The sequence below is a fragment of the Sarcophilus harrisii genome, chromosome 4, assembly GCF_902635505.1.
Source record: "Sarcophilus harrisii chromosome 4, mSarHar1.11, whole genome shotgun sequence".
Classification (NCBI taxonomy): Eukaryota; Metazoa; Chordata; class Mammalia; order Dasyuromorphia; family Dasyuridae; genus Sarcophilus; species Sarcophilus harrisii.
The window spans coordinates 109,875,010-109,891,289 of NC_045429.1; the positions used below are offsets into that span (position 1 = coordinate 109,875,010).

Genomic DNA, 16,280 nt, shown 5'->3' on the forward strand with positions numbered 1-16,280 from the left:
AAATTATTTTAGTTATTAATATATAATTGTTAAAATATTTTCAGAATTTTAAAAATTAAAATATTTTTAAAAATCAAATTCACAGCCCCCCCCCCCAAAAAAAAAATTATATAGGGAGCAAAACATTCATCTTATCTAATCCCTACCCAGAAAACGCCTCTCAGCAAGTATTCACACAGCCTACAATTCCTTTAAGACCTGCAGTAATAAGCAACTCAGTTCCTCAAGGCATAGTCTGTTTCACTCTTAGACAGTTCATCAATAAAATGGGGATAAATAGCACTTGCCTTGTCCACATCAGAGGCTTTTTGTGAGGCAAGTACCTTGTAAAACTAAAAGTATTATTTATAGAAATGTACCTACTTAAAGAGTAGGAATTGTCTCATTCTTTGTATTTGGATCTCCAGTGTCCAGCACACTGGAATTCTGGAATATAGAAGGCACTTATTTAGCTTGTTTTTGTAAAGTTGTATCCAATTCTTTATAACCCCATTAGAGGTTTTCTTGGCAAAGATATTTGAATGATTTTCGTTTCCTTCTCCAGCTTATTTTACAGATAAGGAAACTGAGACAAATGAGGTTAAGTAATTTGCTAAGGGTCCCAACAGCTAATAAATTTCTGAGGCCAGATTTGAACTCAGAAAAATGAGTTCTCCTGACTTTAGGACTATCATTCTATCTACTGTTCCACCTAGCTTCCCCATAATAAAAATTTACCAATAGATTAATTAAATTATGGAAATATAAGCTACTCATTGTAGCCTGACGTTGGAAGTCAGCATGGTGTATATAGACTTTTTTCTTTCTTTTCTTTTTTTTTTTTAGTGGATTCTTGGAGAAAAGGAGCTTTTCTGTTTTTGTTAATCTTTGGATCATGTGGAAGAATCTGTAATAGCATTGGTACTGATTAACATATTTGCAATTCTTCCATGGGAGTAGGTTCTTTTAACCATCATTAGTACTATTCTAAAAGTCTTTATAGGAAAACTACAATAGAGAAACTCTTTTATCCAGGATTGCATCAGTTGGACATCTAATTGCTTGTTACTTCCACACATCTGCAAATAATAGAGTTGATGTGTCACCAACAAAGGTGCTACAGGATCCTAAAGTGCCCTCTTGAAGAATCTAAAGAAGGCTACCCTCTTGAAAAATCTAAAGAAGGCTAAATGGCAATCCTAGAATCTCAGAGTTAGAGGTTATTGATGTTGCTATTTAGTCATTTTGAGTTACATCTGACTCTTCATTGCTCCATTTAGCATTTTCTCAGCAAAGTTACAAAGTGCTTTGCAATTTTATTTTTCAGCTCATTTTACAAATGAGGAAACTGAGGCAAACTGGATTAAGTGACTTGCCCAGAGTCACACAGCTAGTAAGTGTTTGAAACTGGGTTTGAATTCAGATCTTCCTGACTCCAGCACTCTATCTGCTATCCCACCAAACTGCCCATAGAAAGGACCTTAGAGACCATCTAATCCACTCTGTGCAAAAGCGGGAATCCTTTTACAACACACATGAAAGGCATCATAGAAAGAGACATTTGAGAACTTGAGTAACTTGTACAGCTAGTCTATATCAGAAGCAGAATTTGAACTCAGGTCTCCCTAACTCCAAATTTAGTACTTTATCAAATTCCAATAGAAAGGGACCCCTGCACATTGGCTCAGGAAACCACACATTAATGTTATCTGTATTGTATCGTCATTTTATTTTTATTTTTTTAAACATTTCTCAATTATTTTTTCATCTGATTGGACCACGGGATACCTGTTTGCTACCTCTGGGCTCTACCATGGGCTTCTCAAAGAGTTTAGAAAAGGCGGAGAACAAAGGTGGCTGGAATAGTTAAAAAGAAGTCTTAATGAAAGAAATGGGACTCAAGATTGGAATTGAAGAATGACCAGAATTCAAAAAGAGAGGGCATTGGTAGTGACCAAGCAGGGCAGGACCACTCTGTGCTGTGCCGCTGAAATCACTCTGCCTAAAGGGCAGGGTTTTGACTAAGAGGAGTGAGTGAGTAGCAACTCTAGACTAGGGAGATTAGAATTATCTCAAAAGAGGAAACACTTTTGTTGAAAGCTTTTGAATAAAAGAATGACATAATGAAAAGTATTTTAGAAGTCATAGAATCCTAGAAGTGAAAAAGATCTTAAACCTGTTAGTCCAATATTCTCATTTTACAAATGAGGACCCTAAAGTACAATGTGTTTGGGGCTTGCCAAGAGTCTAACATATATAAAGTTGAGATTCAGATCCAATTTGTGCCTTCCTCATGCTCAGCCTAGGGCTCAGATCCCTGGGCAAAAACCCTGTCTTAAGTTACATCTGCTTAGGAAGGTGTTTATACACAGGTGTGGTCTCAACAAAAGGATCCTGGTTTAGTGCTTTGCAAAGTAAAGTTTAGTTCAATAAATGGATTTGAATGTCACTGGCTATTTCAACAAATGAAGCATTGTCCCCCTTCCTCTTTTTTTGTTTTTAATAGCTATATTCTTTGCTTCAGAATAGTTATTAAAATCCACAAGGTTCAAAAGAAATCTAGAAAATCATGGAAGTATATCTACTCAAGCTTTTTAGTTGAAAACTACAACTAGCCATTTGTTCAAGAAAATTGCTTGCAAGTGCTTTGGAAAAATCCATAACCTACCTTTTCACACTGGAAAATAACCAAGGAGATTTAGTCTGCTGTTCTGCTAGTGAAAAGAGTGAGGATGCAAAATCTGTGTTAGAATTAAGAGGGCAGTCTTTGTCTCTTGACTCTAGTATTTGATGGGAGCATATGCACCTTGGAAATGGAAAGGGGAGACCACTTTAGGGTACCTGCAAAGCAGCTGGCCAAACATCAGCTCATCTGGAACTTAAGTTCTGAAGTCACCTAAGTGTTGCTCTGCATCTAGAATGTTGAGAGGATCACTAGGAGAAATATTCTAAGTGATATTAATTGAATTATTGGTAGGGTAAGAGTGCATACATCAGAAGAACTAGAAATAGTTATTCTCCTACTTTCCCCTAATCCCCTCCACCCCCCCTGCGCAAAAAAAAAAAAAAAACCTCAACATGCTACTTATGTTTCTAAAGAAGAAAGCAAGGATAAACAGATATCTTGTTTATCTATATAGAAGAATTTAGGTAAAGGAAGATAAAGAAAATAATAATAATTTTTGGTAAGGCAAGGCAAAGTAGCTTTTTTCCCTAAATGGCAAAAAAGCATATTTAAGAACTTTTGTATTTGGGTTACATAGTGTTTTTAAAGAATTATAATTTTGTTATTTGAAAAGATATACTGTAACACTATAGAAGGGAGCAGGAGAAGAAGCTGTAAGATTTAGAAATTGTTGCAGGTACTTTAAGAAATAGATGAGAACCAATTTACACTCTTGCTTAGTGGCATAAAGATAAAAGTCAGCAGAGCTGGGGCCTGAATTATCACAGACTCCTGATCAGGGAAGTCAGAATGAATGAAGCTTCACCTCTTATCATTCAGGTGCTGAGCTGACCACCCAGCCCTGCTTCCTCCCTATAAATCATGGCACCAGTTCTAATAGTTGGGAAAACCTATTAGTTTCTACCTTAATGTCCTAAAAGGTACCTGCCTCCTATAGAGGAACTGGACTCTAAATTTTAACGAGCTCAAGAACAAAGGTCCGCATTAATATAAACGTATAGTAAGGCGCTGTTATAAAGCACCCCGCAGCACACCCGGATTCAGCTATACTGTGAATTAAATTGTGCATCTCTCCTGCTATATGACACAGATGCTCTATAGCACAAGTATTGTCCTTGCCCCCAGTATCATTCATAATAAATAAGATTCTAATATTCCTTAACTTATTTCACTGAAAAATAAGGTTTAGATGGCCTGTTTATACAATCCCACAAAAAATGGGAGAGCTTAATTTTGTTTCCTATTTTCTTATTTCTTAGGTTACCTTATAAATATAAGTTTTTTTTTTTTTCTCCTTTCATTTGCTTGGGTCTACAGACCCTGCCTGTCAGCTCTCATCTCCTACCACCTTTGGTGAAAAGTCATTGTTATTGCAAATCCCCTTCCATGCCAGTATCATTTTCTTTCATGGCAAAACCTGCTAAGCTTCATTTCAGAAAGTGTTTGGTGCTTGTATGATCAGGTTTCTTTTTATCTAAACTAACAGCACCTGTGACAATCAATGCCTTAACTAGCCAGACATGTTAATTACATGACAGACTTTTGGAGCTTCATGGCTTTAGAATTTTAAAAGCAAGGACATAGTAATCGCCTTGTATATCTTTGGGTTTTTTTTTTGTTTGTTTGTTTTTTCAGTTCAAATTGATTTCCTTAGATAGTGGTAGTGTATTCCAAATTCTGTTTCTAACAGTAGCAGGTCTGTATTTTCCCAGGATATCATCTCCCATTTCCCTCCCCCACATTGTTTATGTGAACGTACTTTGAGTTCAAAGACACCTTGATGCCAGCAGGAGGAGAGGGAAAATGTGTCAGTAATACCAGCATTTTGGAAAGACAAGATAAAAATCTTGTCAAAAAGGGGAATAAAGCTGTGCTTTACCAATTTGTGTCTCATCCCCACCCTTGTCTTTTTTTTTTAATCTAAGGGCAATCTAAAAAATATCAAATTAGAAAATGTCTTTTAAAAAAAAACAAGCAAACATGCTGAATAGAAAAGGTCAGGTTTTTTTTTCATTCTCCTACATGAAAAGAGGAGGCAGAGAAGGTAGTAGGTTAATGGAATGGGACAAGAATCTATAATATTCAATTAGAAGTCCTGAGCTAGAAGTTCAAGGCAGAAGAATGAAAAGAATTCATAGTTTATTCTTTAAAAATTGGTTGCCAGGATACTTTCTTCATGAGCTAAAAAGATACTGTAAGCATCTGTGTTTATTTCCCAAAATTCAACTACTGTATCTAAGCAACTTAATAAATCAAATGTCTGCAGCTTAGCCTTTCAGAGTATTTATAATCTCCTTTGCAGAAAATATAAATTTCAGGGGCTCCCCATTGCCTTCAACATAAAATACAAATTTTTCACTTGGGCTTTTAAAGCTCCATCACAACCTGGTTTCAACCTACTTTTCTATCTTATATTATTCCCTATCCCTCCCTACAGTCCAGCCGGACCAGCCTTCTTGATGTCACACATAATATTCTATATCCTGTCTCTATGCTTTGCATTGTCTGTCCCGATCCCTAGAACATATACTCTATGTTCTTTCCTCAATTTTGCCTCTTAGAATCTTTTGTTTCATTTGTTGTTGTTGTTTGTCCTTTGTTCTTAAAGATGACTATGACATCAGGGAGGTGACACCATGACATGCAAGTGAATTGGATTCAATTGTGGGAAGGCTGTGCAAAGTTCCCTATCTCACTTTCCTCTCCAGAGTCATCTGGATCCAGTGGCAAGATATAGATCAGGACAACTGGAAATGGCCCTGGATGAAATGGGAGACCTTGGTCTTTTTAAGCTTAGGTCTTTAACAGATTTGACTGAGATAACACCCATCAGTGTTTAAAGCTAAGTAAGAAATGAAGCAGAGAATGACTTCATTAACTTAATTAAAAAAAAAAAAAATCAGTCCGGGAGGGGAAAAACCCTTAATTTCTGGCCAAAACAGAAATCATTGCTTTACATTCAGGTCTGACCTAATCGGGGCCCAAATATTGACCAAGTGAGATTTAACTTGGGGTTTATTGTTGGTCAATCAATGAGAGCCAGAATGATTTGTTTTTGAAGTATGGTCCTAGCCCCTAAAGTTAAATGTATTTTGTGAGGTTTCAGTTTGGAAGTAATCCTAGAATGAAGAAGGGGAAAAAATAGGCAGTTTGCACCTCATAGCAACCTCTTGTTAACCTTTCTTGACTTTTCAGTTTTTGTCCTGTTTTGTTAACAATCTTCATCTGTCTCTAAACAAATTAAGCTTCTATGTATGATTGGTAACATTCTGACATTGGATTCCTCCATTAGACCACAGCATGACTGCCATTCATTTTTAGTGGAGGAGGATGAAATTAGTAAGAACTTAGAGATGCTGAAAAGACATTTTTCCTTGCAAGTGCAGCACCTTGTCTCTCTCAAAGTCCTTACTGCATCTTGGTCTCTTTTATCAGCAAGAGATGCAACCTGGGATTTTGATTTTACTGTTTAAAAAAAAGTACTTTGGCTTTTTAGGCTGGTCTGCTGTGGCCCAATCTTGATCTTATTGCAAGAGGTATGAGAGCCACCATGAGGCTGGTCAAAGATAGAATCCATGTGGCTGACTTTGTTCTCAGTTTAAATACTCTGTTACAATTACATCAACTACAGAATTACATCAAAATTACCTTATACTTATTTTGTATGTATTTTATATAAATCTATTTATGAACTTCTTGTCTTCCCCAGGAGAATGTAGTCTCCTGCTACAACACCTGGCATAGGGTCTACCTGTCACATAGAAGGTACTTAATAGGAAATTGTTGACTGATTGAAGTGTTAAAGATTTTTAAATCAGTCACATCACATCAATGATTCTCCCTAACTATCCTTTTAATTAGGAGAATCTAAAATTAGGCTGCTTATTCATTTATGCAATCAAATTTACTAAGGATTTATTGAACATAGTACATTATACTAAGCTAGGACACAAATTAAAAATGAAAATCTAGATTCCAGGGGTTACTTGGAGATTTTATATAAGATTAATTTTTCTGGGCCTCAGTTTCTTAATATAATCTAATAAATTAAATGTTTGTAAACTCTATGATCTGGTGAATATGTTTTATAAACCTTATGTTAATAATTACTACAGTGAAAGTTTTATCTGCCCTATGAAGTTTTCAGAGATTTGATATACAGAAAACTTATTCACTTGGAAAATAGTAGGAATAAACTTTTCTAGCTAAAACTTCCTTGTCAGTAATATCAAACATTTTCTCCATTGTCTTTATCCCACTCACTTACTAGCTCAGTGAGACTTTATTTCAAAGATGAGATAGTAGAACTATTAAAGTTCAAGCCTCTCCTAATTAAGAAAGAAAGAAAGAAAGAAAGAAAGAAAGAAAGAAAGAAAGAAAGAAAGAAAGAAAGAAAGAAAGAAAAAAGACATGACAATAAGCCAGATAATTCAGAGCAAAAACTTTGGGGTCATATTTTTTCCCCTGAAGTTTTTCACACAAAAGCAGATTTTTGCCTGAATTAGTGACAAGAATTGCCTCAGGTTTCTCCTCTACTTGACAGAAGAGAACTAGCCTGTGAGAAGATCCTTTAAGAAATAATTAGATCTGCGTTGGTAGTGAGCTCCAGTTTATGGACTGTACTAAGAAGCTGTGAAAATACTGGTATTTAAGGATAAGGACAATCTGGCCAGAGTCAGCATTTTGCACTACAGTGAAAGATCTGCAGTATTACATCACTGTGTGTATAGAGGCCATTATTTAACAAGCAAGATAACCAGAACCCATGGAATGATGAGGTAGTGCAGATTAATATTGGTTGTATTGAATAGGGGAGATGAGCTTTTTGTGCTTCCAATTGGAGAAAACTGAAAGCTTTGGAGGCAGTATGGATCAGTGGCAAGAGTAACTTTGGAGAGAGAAGACTAGGGTCCAAATCCTCTCTTGCTCAATCACTGTTTGTCTCAGTTTCCTCATCTGTAAAATAATACTATTTACCTCCCAGGATTGTTGTGAAGGATCAAATGAGATAATAATTGTAAAGCACTTAGCAGTATCAGCACATATAAAGAGCACTATATAAGTATTAATATTATTATTATTATTGTTATTGTTATTGTTATATGTCATTCTAAAGAGCTATTCTAATTCTAAAGAGCTTCTAGGGAGTAAAAGCCTCCTCCAGGTCAAATGGAGCAAGGCTTTCATAAGTAGCCAGATGACCAATCTATCACTGGGTCCCCATCAAAGTTGGCTTCATCAGTCACAGGAATTGCTATAATAGAGAAGTATAATAAAAAAGACTAAATTTGGTTTAGAACCCAAGAACCTGTATGAGGCTTAAACTCATACAGACCCCCATGCTCTGCCCTAACTACCTGTATTACCCTAGGTAAGTCACTTCTATCTGGGCTTCAGTTTTTACATCTATAGATGAGCAAATTGGGCTAATTGACCTCTCAGGCTCTTCCTAGTTCCAAATTTATCCTCTGAATCTGTTTTGGGGGATTTCTTTCTCACCTTCAGGATAATTATCCCAGTCCTCAAAGGAAAAAGGATTTGAGAAAGTAACTCAATATTTATCCTTTGCCTTGTGTTTAAAACTTGTAGACGAAGAGACTAGATTCTTTGGCCACTGAAGTGACTGGATCCAAAGCAGCATTGGCCATTGAAATGACTAGATCACACTGAGTAACCTTGGCTACTGGATCCCAAAAAAGAGAGTGGCCGCATTGTTCTGATTAAATCCCACCGGAGATCTCAGCATGCTTGAATCATTACAGCTAAAATTGCCTGCTTTCCCCTTGAGATGTTGCCTTTGAGCCTGGAAATGAGTCAAAGCTGCATCTTAATTAAAAGTAGATCTTTTTTTAATGGAGGAAGATACAACCACACATATTAAGCATCTATAAACTTACTGTTTCCAAAAAGCTTTCTGAGATATTCCCATTGTACTCTAATCACATGATTGTTATGTATTCAAACTGTAGCATAATAACCCTAATTTATACAGCTTTGTGGTTACAAAGTTTATATAACTTACATGGTTGGTCCTCACAGAAAACTATTTTTCAAATGAAGACTTAGATTACAGAACATGTCCCAAAGCTAGGCTTCAAACCCAGGCTTTTTAAGCCTTCAAGTTTTTCTACACATAATGATAAAGATGTTGATGATGATAAGCATTTTTGGAGCACGTTATGGTTTTCAAAGGACTTTATAAATATTATTTTATTCTCAGAATATCTCTGAGAGTGCTTTTGTTATGTTTTATTTTACAGATTAGGAAAGTGAGTCTTAGAGTTAAACTGACTTTTTCAGGCTCACACAGATAAAAGGTGTCAAGTTTTCCTTACTCCCAAGTTCAACAATCAATCTCCCTAGCTGCCTTGAACTATATCCCAACACTTGTTGACCAAGAAGAAGCAAATTGCTATCAAGCATTTATGAGTCTATCTCTCCCATATATGGTATAAGCTTTCTAATAGTAAAAAAATTATCTTTCTTTTTGTGTATGTTTTGCACCCCTCTTCCCCCTTCCCACAACACTCACTCACTTTCTCTCTCTCTCTCTCTCTCTCTCTCCACACACACACACACACATACACATTCTTTTGTTACCTAGATACTCCATTTATAGCAGGCACTGAATGAGTTCTTAACCAATCTGTGATTTACACACACATACAGATTAAGAGTTTAGATGACCCCTGGATATCTCCAAAGCAATTGTATCCTTGTATCCAAAAGTGCTTAGAAATAAGGGCCATATTGAGCTGGATTATTATGCTCTTGTCAATTTTTTTAGACCAGCAAATTTGGAGTGTTTGTTATGCTTCAGCTTTGAAATGTGTTTCTCTCCCACACATTGTGCAGTCTGATTCTCGAGATTCAAGTGCTGTCATGAAAACTGTAAGACAGTCTGTTTAGTTCCAACAGAATCATTTTTGGAAAACTTGCTGGATTCTGTGGGAGTAATGTAGTGACTACCGCTTGCTGACAAGAAGGAGCAAAGAATTCAGCAGCATGATTTTTCTTTTCTTTCTCCTTGTATTTTTGCCAGCTCAGGGAGAGGGATCCATCAGGGGTGGCAGGCTGGTTTCTTGCTGGGGTAGGTCAGGTCTGCCCTTCTGCAGGCACCAGATAGCTGTCCCTGGTCTGCTGCAATGCAGCAGCATACTTTGCGGTGGAGTTGATTGACTTCCCATTTTCTTACCCTCCTCTCCCCTGCAGTCAAATGATTCTGCAAATAAAAAGGTTGACTTTACCAGAGCCAAGAATTACACAGAAGGGTTGGGGGGGGGGGGGAAGGGGAAGGAGAGATAGAATAAAACCTGAAAAAAATAGGTTTTTTTAGTTGTGTTTTAATTTGTGATTTTATTTTCTTTGAAAAAATTGTATTTGTCTGTGTCTAGTAGGGTACATAGCAACATAGAAAGTTTTACAAAGGAGCAGTACAGTTCTTGTTATATAAAGGTTACACAAAAACAAGGTTATATCTGATTAAGGAGGGACAGTATGGATAGAGATGCACAGATGTATCCATCAATCTGTGTTTCAGAGATTTCATTTGAGAATGTTCCTATTCAGGTATTTTATTTAGATATTGTGTACAGCCATCAATATTACCAAATTTTCTATGAAGTCATCTATAAGGATTAGGTTGACTTTCACTCACATTGTTCTCTTTTTAAAAGGTTTTGTTAGTGTCCTGAATTTGGAGTATTTAAACCCTGGGTGTAAAATATCAGATCTGCAAGATAATGCTGGCATTATCATCCCCCTTTTGCAGATGGGAAAACTGATATGCAAGAAGTTGGCTTCTTGTCACAAAGCCATAAATAATACTAAGACTTATAATTAGAAAACATTATTATTTTGGTTTATGTTTTTCTGAGTCAGAGAACCATGGGCTAGATCTCTGCATGGTAGCTTAAACTTTTAATTCTTAGGTCTTTAAATTTTAAGTTTGCTCTATCACTTTTAGCCTGTCTTATTAGTTAATTTTTCTATCCCACTATATTAAATAGTGTAGTATTCTTCATGTATTAAATATTCAGCAATAGAAGACTTCTGTTTTCATGAGTTCAAATCCAGTCTCAGACACATATTAGCTGTGTGATCCTGGACAAGTCATTTAACCCAGTCTGCCTCAATTTCCTCATTGAGAAAATGAATAGGAAAAGGAAGAGCAAATTACTTTAGTACCTTTGGCAAGAAAATTCCAAATGGGGTCATGAAGAGTCAAACATGACTGAACAATAACTGAGCAATAACTTCTGATTCCAGCTCCAAATCCCTTTCCATTCAAATTTTGTTGATTCTTGTTCTTGGTGTACAACTTACAGTTGTTCTAATCATGTTAAGTTTGTAGATCAGTCACTGCAAGCTTCAGTTTCCCCAAAGACTTTTTCTACTGATTAACTTTTTCTTGAAGAGCTTTAAAAGTTTTCTCTTTAGTATAATTCTTATCTCAAAACCATAATGTTTTTAATTAATTATAATCTAAAGAACAATATAAGCCAGGTTACTTGAATTGCCAACTCTATATCTTTCTAGATTAATTTGAACTCATTTGGGTCTACATACTTTGAGGGAAAGTATCATGTAGCCATGCAGTAAATGTTTTTTCAAATAATATAGAAAATAACACAAAGATATATGTGTGACAATTGCTCCTTCTCAATGTGCTTGAAAGCTTTTTCATTCTTTTTTTTTTGTGTGTGTGGCAAATTTCATTATAAAAGTCACTGATAAAGAAACAAAATAAGACCATAGCAAAGTCAGGAAAGGACCACCCCATTTCTCAATTATCATATTGTTTCCATAATCTTTTTTTTTTTAATAACCTCAAAGATAAATAATGTCTCTGCCATTCTGAGAGAAGCTGCTGGATTCACCTGTAACTACACAGAATAAACATAGCTGCAAATATATAACATACAGTATCATAACATGGCACAGTTTGATAAAGTGCTAGGCCAGGAGTCACATGGCCTTAGATACTTACTAGCTGTGTGATCCTGGCCAAGTCATAGCCTCAATTTGCCTCAGTTTTCTTATCTGTAAAATGATCTAGAGAAGGAAATGGCAAACTACTGCAGTTTCTTTGCCAAGAAAATCCAAAATGGGGTTACAGAGAGTCATACATAATTAAAATGACTGAACAACAACAATGGTTGTATATATTCAGATTGACTAATAGCCATTTCCATTGGGGTTTGACCATTGATCTTGTGGTCAAAATTTTTTTCTGAAAAAAATGATATTTACTAATGGGAAATTTAAGATTACTAAAATATTGACTCTGCTAACCTATTTATTATTGCATGATAAACTGGATAGGATTGTGTGTCTATGTCCATCTCCACTACAGAGTGGATGTTACAGTGCCCTTTTTCTTTTTAAGGAAAGAAGGATTGTCGAAATGTGGAAGATGTAGACAAGCATTTTACTGCAATGTGGAATGTCAGGTACGTACCTGAATAAGCAAGAGGGTCTGTTTTTTCCTGAAGGTTGGGTCACTTCCTTTCTTTGAATAGAATGTACCTATATTGGTATAGTCAAAATCAAGGGTTTTAGTTAACTTATTTGAAAAAAGAAAGGATTGAATTAAGAGTCTGTGACAGACTTAGTTTTTAATAGCTTCTACCTGAGGTGATAACAGCTTTTTTTCTTCTGGCCTCTCCCAGAAGAAGAAAAGTTGATTTCAGGCCATACAACAAAATTACCATTCAAGGTCAAGTACAAGATTAAAAAAATTTAGTTGTGTTCCTCATGGATACTTTATTCTCCTACATATCCATCTATTAGTGACTCCAAAAAAGTAAGGCTAGCAAATTGCATGCACTTAAATTGCTATTTTTAAAACCTGAAATGAAGGTCTTAATTCATAGAAATCTTAAGTGTAGCCTTAGACTTTGCCCTAAATATCTCTCAAACCAAGATTCAGAGAAGTGTTGGCTAAATGAAAATCAATAGGTAGAAATTACAGGGAAGGAGATGCAGATTTCTGTTCAAGATAAGGAAAAACCTTCTAGCAATTAAATGTGTCCAAAAAAGAAATGGACCATTTGGAGAGGAAGTGAATTCTGTGTTTCGGGGGTATTCAGGCAGAAAGCTAAGGAATATCTAATTGGTAATAGTGTAGAGAAGAAATCTTTCTAGTTCAGTTTGAACAAGATATTATAAAGCCCTTTAAAGAGAAACTTTGAGGAAAGATTAAAAAAAAAAAAAGCCAGTGTTAAACTAACCAAGGCCCTAGTAAAAGTGCACTTCTCCTAAAACTACTTAATCAATATTTATTTAATGAATAGGAGTTTAATTCATGGAAGTCACAGTAATCGAGTGTTCCAATACTTATAATAATAGCACCTAAATTATCGTGAGAATCAAATGAGATGGTTGTGAAGTACCTGGTACACAATAGGCACTTAATAAATGCTTGTTCCCTCCCCTTACCAATCCGTCTCATCCCTGGGGACGACTCCTTCAGTTATGTCCCCACCACTTGTCTTGTTTTTTGTTTTATTTTCTCTCCCGCCCCTGTGGCATATGCCTACCAGTTGCACTGCACGACATTGTTTACCTCTCTTGAGGTTTGAAGAGGTTGCTAAGCCTTGGAATCATGATCCTATCATCCCTACAGTCTTCCTTTGCCTGACTGAAAATAAAGCAGAGATTTGAGGTGAGGCAGAATCTTGCCATGGGAAGAACATTGAGTTTGTTAGCACAAGATTTAAGGTCAAACCTAGTTCTGCTCCCTGCTGCTACTTCTGTGGTCTGGGGCAAGTGATTGCCATGGAGCCTAGGTTTTTCATCTGTAAATGATGCAATTAGAAAGCATACTAGATTAAAGATGGGATGACCAGGCTCTGAATCCAATCCCTGCTACCTGTATTCCATGTGGCTTCTCTAGACCCCAGTTCCTCATGTAAAATGAAGGGGTATTCACTCGTTGCCATGTAAGATCCCTTCCATAGCTTTATCTTATATATTTGGAGATTCATAAAACATCTGTCCCACTCTTATTTTTCCATCAGACTCTAAATATCAAAATGTGGGTAGTTCCTTTTGCTGTTGAGTCCTTTTTCAGTCATATCTGACTCTATTACTCCTTTTGAAGTTTTTTTGTTTGTTTGTTTGTTTGTTTTTAACCAGGGATACAGGAGTGGTTTGCCTTTTTTTCCCCTCCAGCTCATTTTACAAATGGGAAAATGAGTCTTCCTATCTCCAGATCTAGTACTGTATCCACTGTGCCATCTAGCTGCCCCAAACTTCATGGTAGCAGTAGCTATGACAACTCTTTGTCTATTGACTATTCAGAAATTAGAAAATCAAAGGTTATATTTATAGACCATTCCTTTCCAAACCAACTCTGTCCTAGAATGAAGGAAAACAGCTCCATAAATCAAACTACCCCAGCATCTGGGAGTTGACAGTATAAGCAAATGATTCCTTTTTACGTCCTATCTCCTCTCTATCATGCAGAGGGAAGAGTGTTTCAACATTTGTTCTCTAGAACCAAGATTAGATTTTGTGAATAATGTGAATTCTGCTATATCTTTGTGATATTTTTGTTAGCGTTATTCTAGGCATTGTATACAGTGTATCCCCAAAATCTTAGTGAAGTTTTAAGTAACATAGCTTTATGGTATGAATTTAAGCAATTAAAACTTCACTAAGACTTTAAGAACACAAAAAGTTATCAAATCATACCCTTTGATCCAGCAGTACTGCTACTGGGCTTATATCCCAAAGAGATACTAAAGAAGAGAAAGGGACCTGTATGTGCCAAAATATTTGTGGCAGCCCTGTTTGTAGTGGCTAGAAACTGGAAAATGAATGGATGCCCATCGATTGTAGAATGGCTGGGTAAATTGTGGTATATGAATGTTATGGAATATAATTGTTCTGTAAGAAATGACCAGCAGGATGATTTCAGAGAGGCCTGGAGAGATTTACATGAACTGATACTGAGTGAAATGAGCAGAACCAGGAGATCATTATACACTTCAACAACGATACTGTATGAGGATGTATTCTGATGGAAGTGGATTTCTCCGACAAAGAGAAGATCTAATTCAGTTCCAGTTGATGAATGATGGACAGAAGCAGCTACACCCAAAGAAAGAACACTGGGAAACGAATGTAAACTGTTTGCATTTTTGTTTTTCTTCCCGGGTTATTTTTTACCTTCTGAATCCAACTCTTCCTGTGAAACAAGAGAACTGTTGGGTTCTGCACACATATATTGTATCTAGGATATACGGTGACATATTTAACATGTATAGATAGGACTGCTTGCCATCTGGGGGAGAGGGTGGAGGGAGGGAGGGAAAAAGTCAGAACAGAAGTGAGTGTAAGAGATAATATTGTAAAAAATTACCCAGGCATGGGTTCTGTCAATAAAAAGTTATAATTATTTAAAAAAAAAAAAAAAAAGAAGAAGAGGGGAAAAAAAAAAAAGACTTTAAGGACACCCAGTATAAGGTATCTAGAAATCAGTTTATACCAGTCTTCCCAGATTTCTCAAATCTGCCATTCAGGTAAACCAAATTGAGGCTAAATCATGTGCAAGTTAAAAAATAAAAAAAGAATGGAGGGAATATTGTAGTTTTATATTAAACATTGTTCTAAAACAAGGTATTATGATAAATCTGTCTGGAAGAAATGAAGAGCACCTACAGTGTTCATAGTGGCAGGGCAGCATAATATAATAGAGATATACTCCTACACTGGGGAGTCTTCAAAACATTTTGTTCTAGTTCCAACTCGTACTTTTGCTACTATTCCTACTAATAATAATTCACCTTTAAGTATTGTTGTAGCGTCCACAAAGAACTCTGAGATAATTAGTACAGTATTCCTCATTTTGTGGGTAAGGAAACTAAACGTCAGAGAGACTGTGACTCGTTTATGATCACACAAATTTAACAATCAGAAACGTGGGCCCTGGGTTCTGTATTTCAGAGTCCACTCTAGAGACTATTTCCTCAAATCCCGTGTGACTTGGATAACTTGCTTTCTCTCCTTTCAAATAAGGAAAATTAATCAGATTACTTCTAAAATTCCTTCTGGTCTTATGATTTTTATGAAGATGTTTGAGAATTTCTATTTGATTTACTTGTAGTATGGTGAAGTATTCATTAGGCTCAATGTTAGAGGGAGATACTTTTTGATTTAGGCCCCAGATGCTAGGAATATTATACTGTTTCAGTACTGTAAGCTTTTATGTACTCTCTGTAGGGCCCAATTTGAGGAAAATCTTAGATGAGATCAGTGTAGACTATCATGAAGACCATCCGTCCTTGAGAGAAAACCTTGTAAAAGTATTGGTGTCTCAGTAGAAAAAGCATCATTCTTTTAAAGCAGTGTCCTCTAAGATCTGGTAGCAGGATTCTTCCTGGACAGATTTCTTGTACTGGTACCTTGAGGCCTTGTAATGGTCCCATCAATTGCTGGTTTCTGATGCTAAGATAAGGCAGCAAAGATAGATGAGATAAAGTCCAGTTATTTTCCATAGTAGGAATGGGCAAAGACATCCCTGTGTTTTGTTGTAGAGGATAGGAGAAGTCCTAGGATTCTATAAGAAATGGTAATTCTTTTTGCTTATGAAATCAAGATCTTGGGAATT

At 36.1% G+C, this 16,280-nt stretch overlaps 1 protein-coding gene across 1 annotated transcript in view; it reads left to right on the forward strand.

The window, feature by feature from the left end:
- Positions 1 to 16,280, forward strand: part of SMYD2 (SET and MYND domain containing 2) — an 85,493-nt gene that overhangs the window by 17,293 nt on the left and 51,920 nt on the right. Inside the window, exon 2 of the mRNA XM_031937363.1 lies at positions 12,054 to 12,117. Coding sequence (XP_031793223.1) covers positions 12,054 to 12,117 — 64 coding nt within the window. The remainder of the gene's footprint in view (positions 1 to 12,053; positions 12,118 to 16,280) is intronic.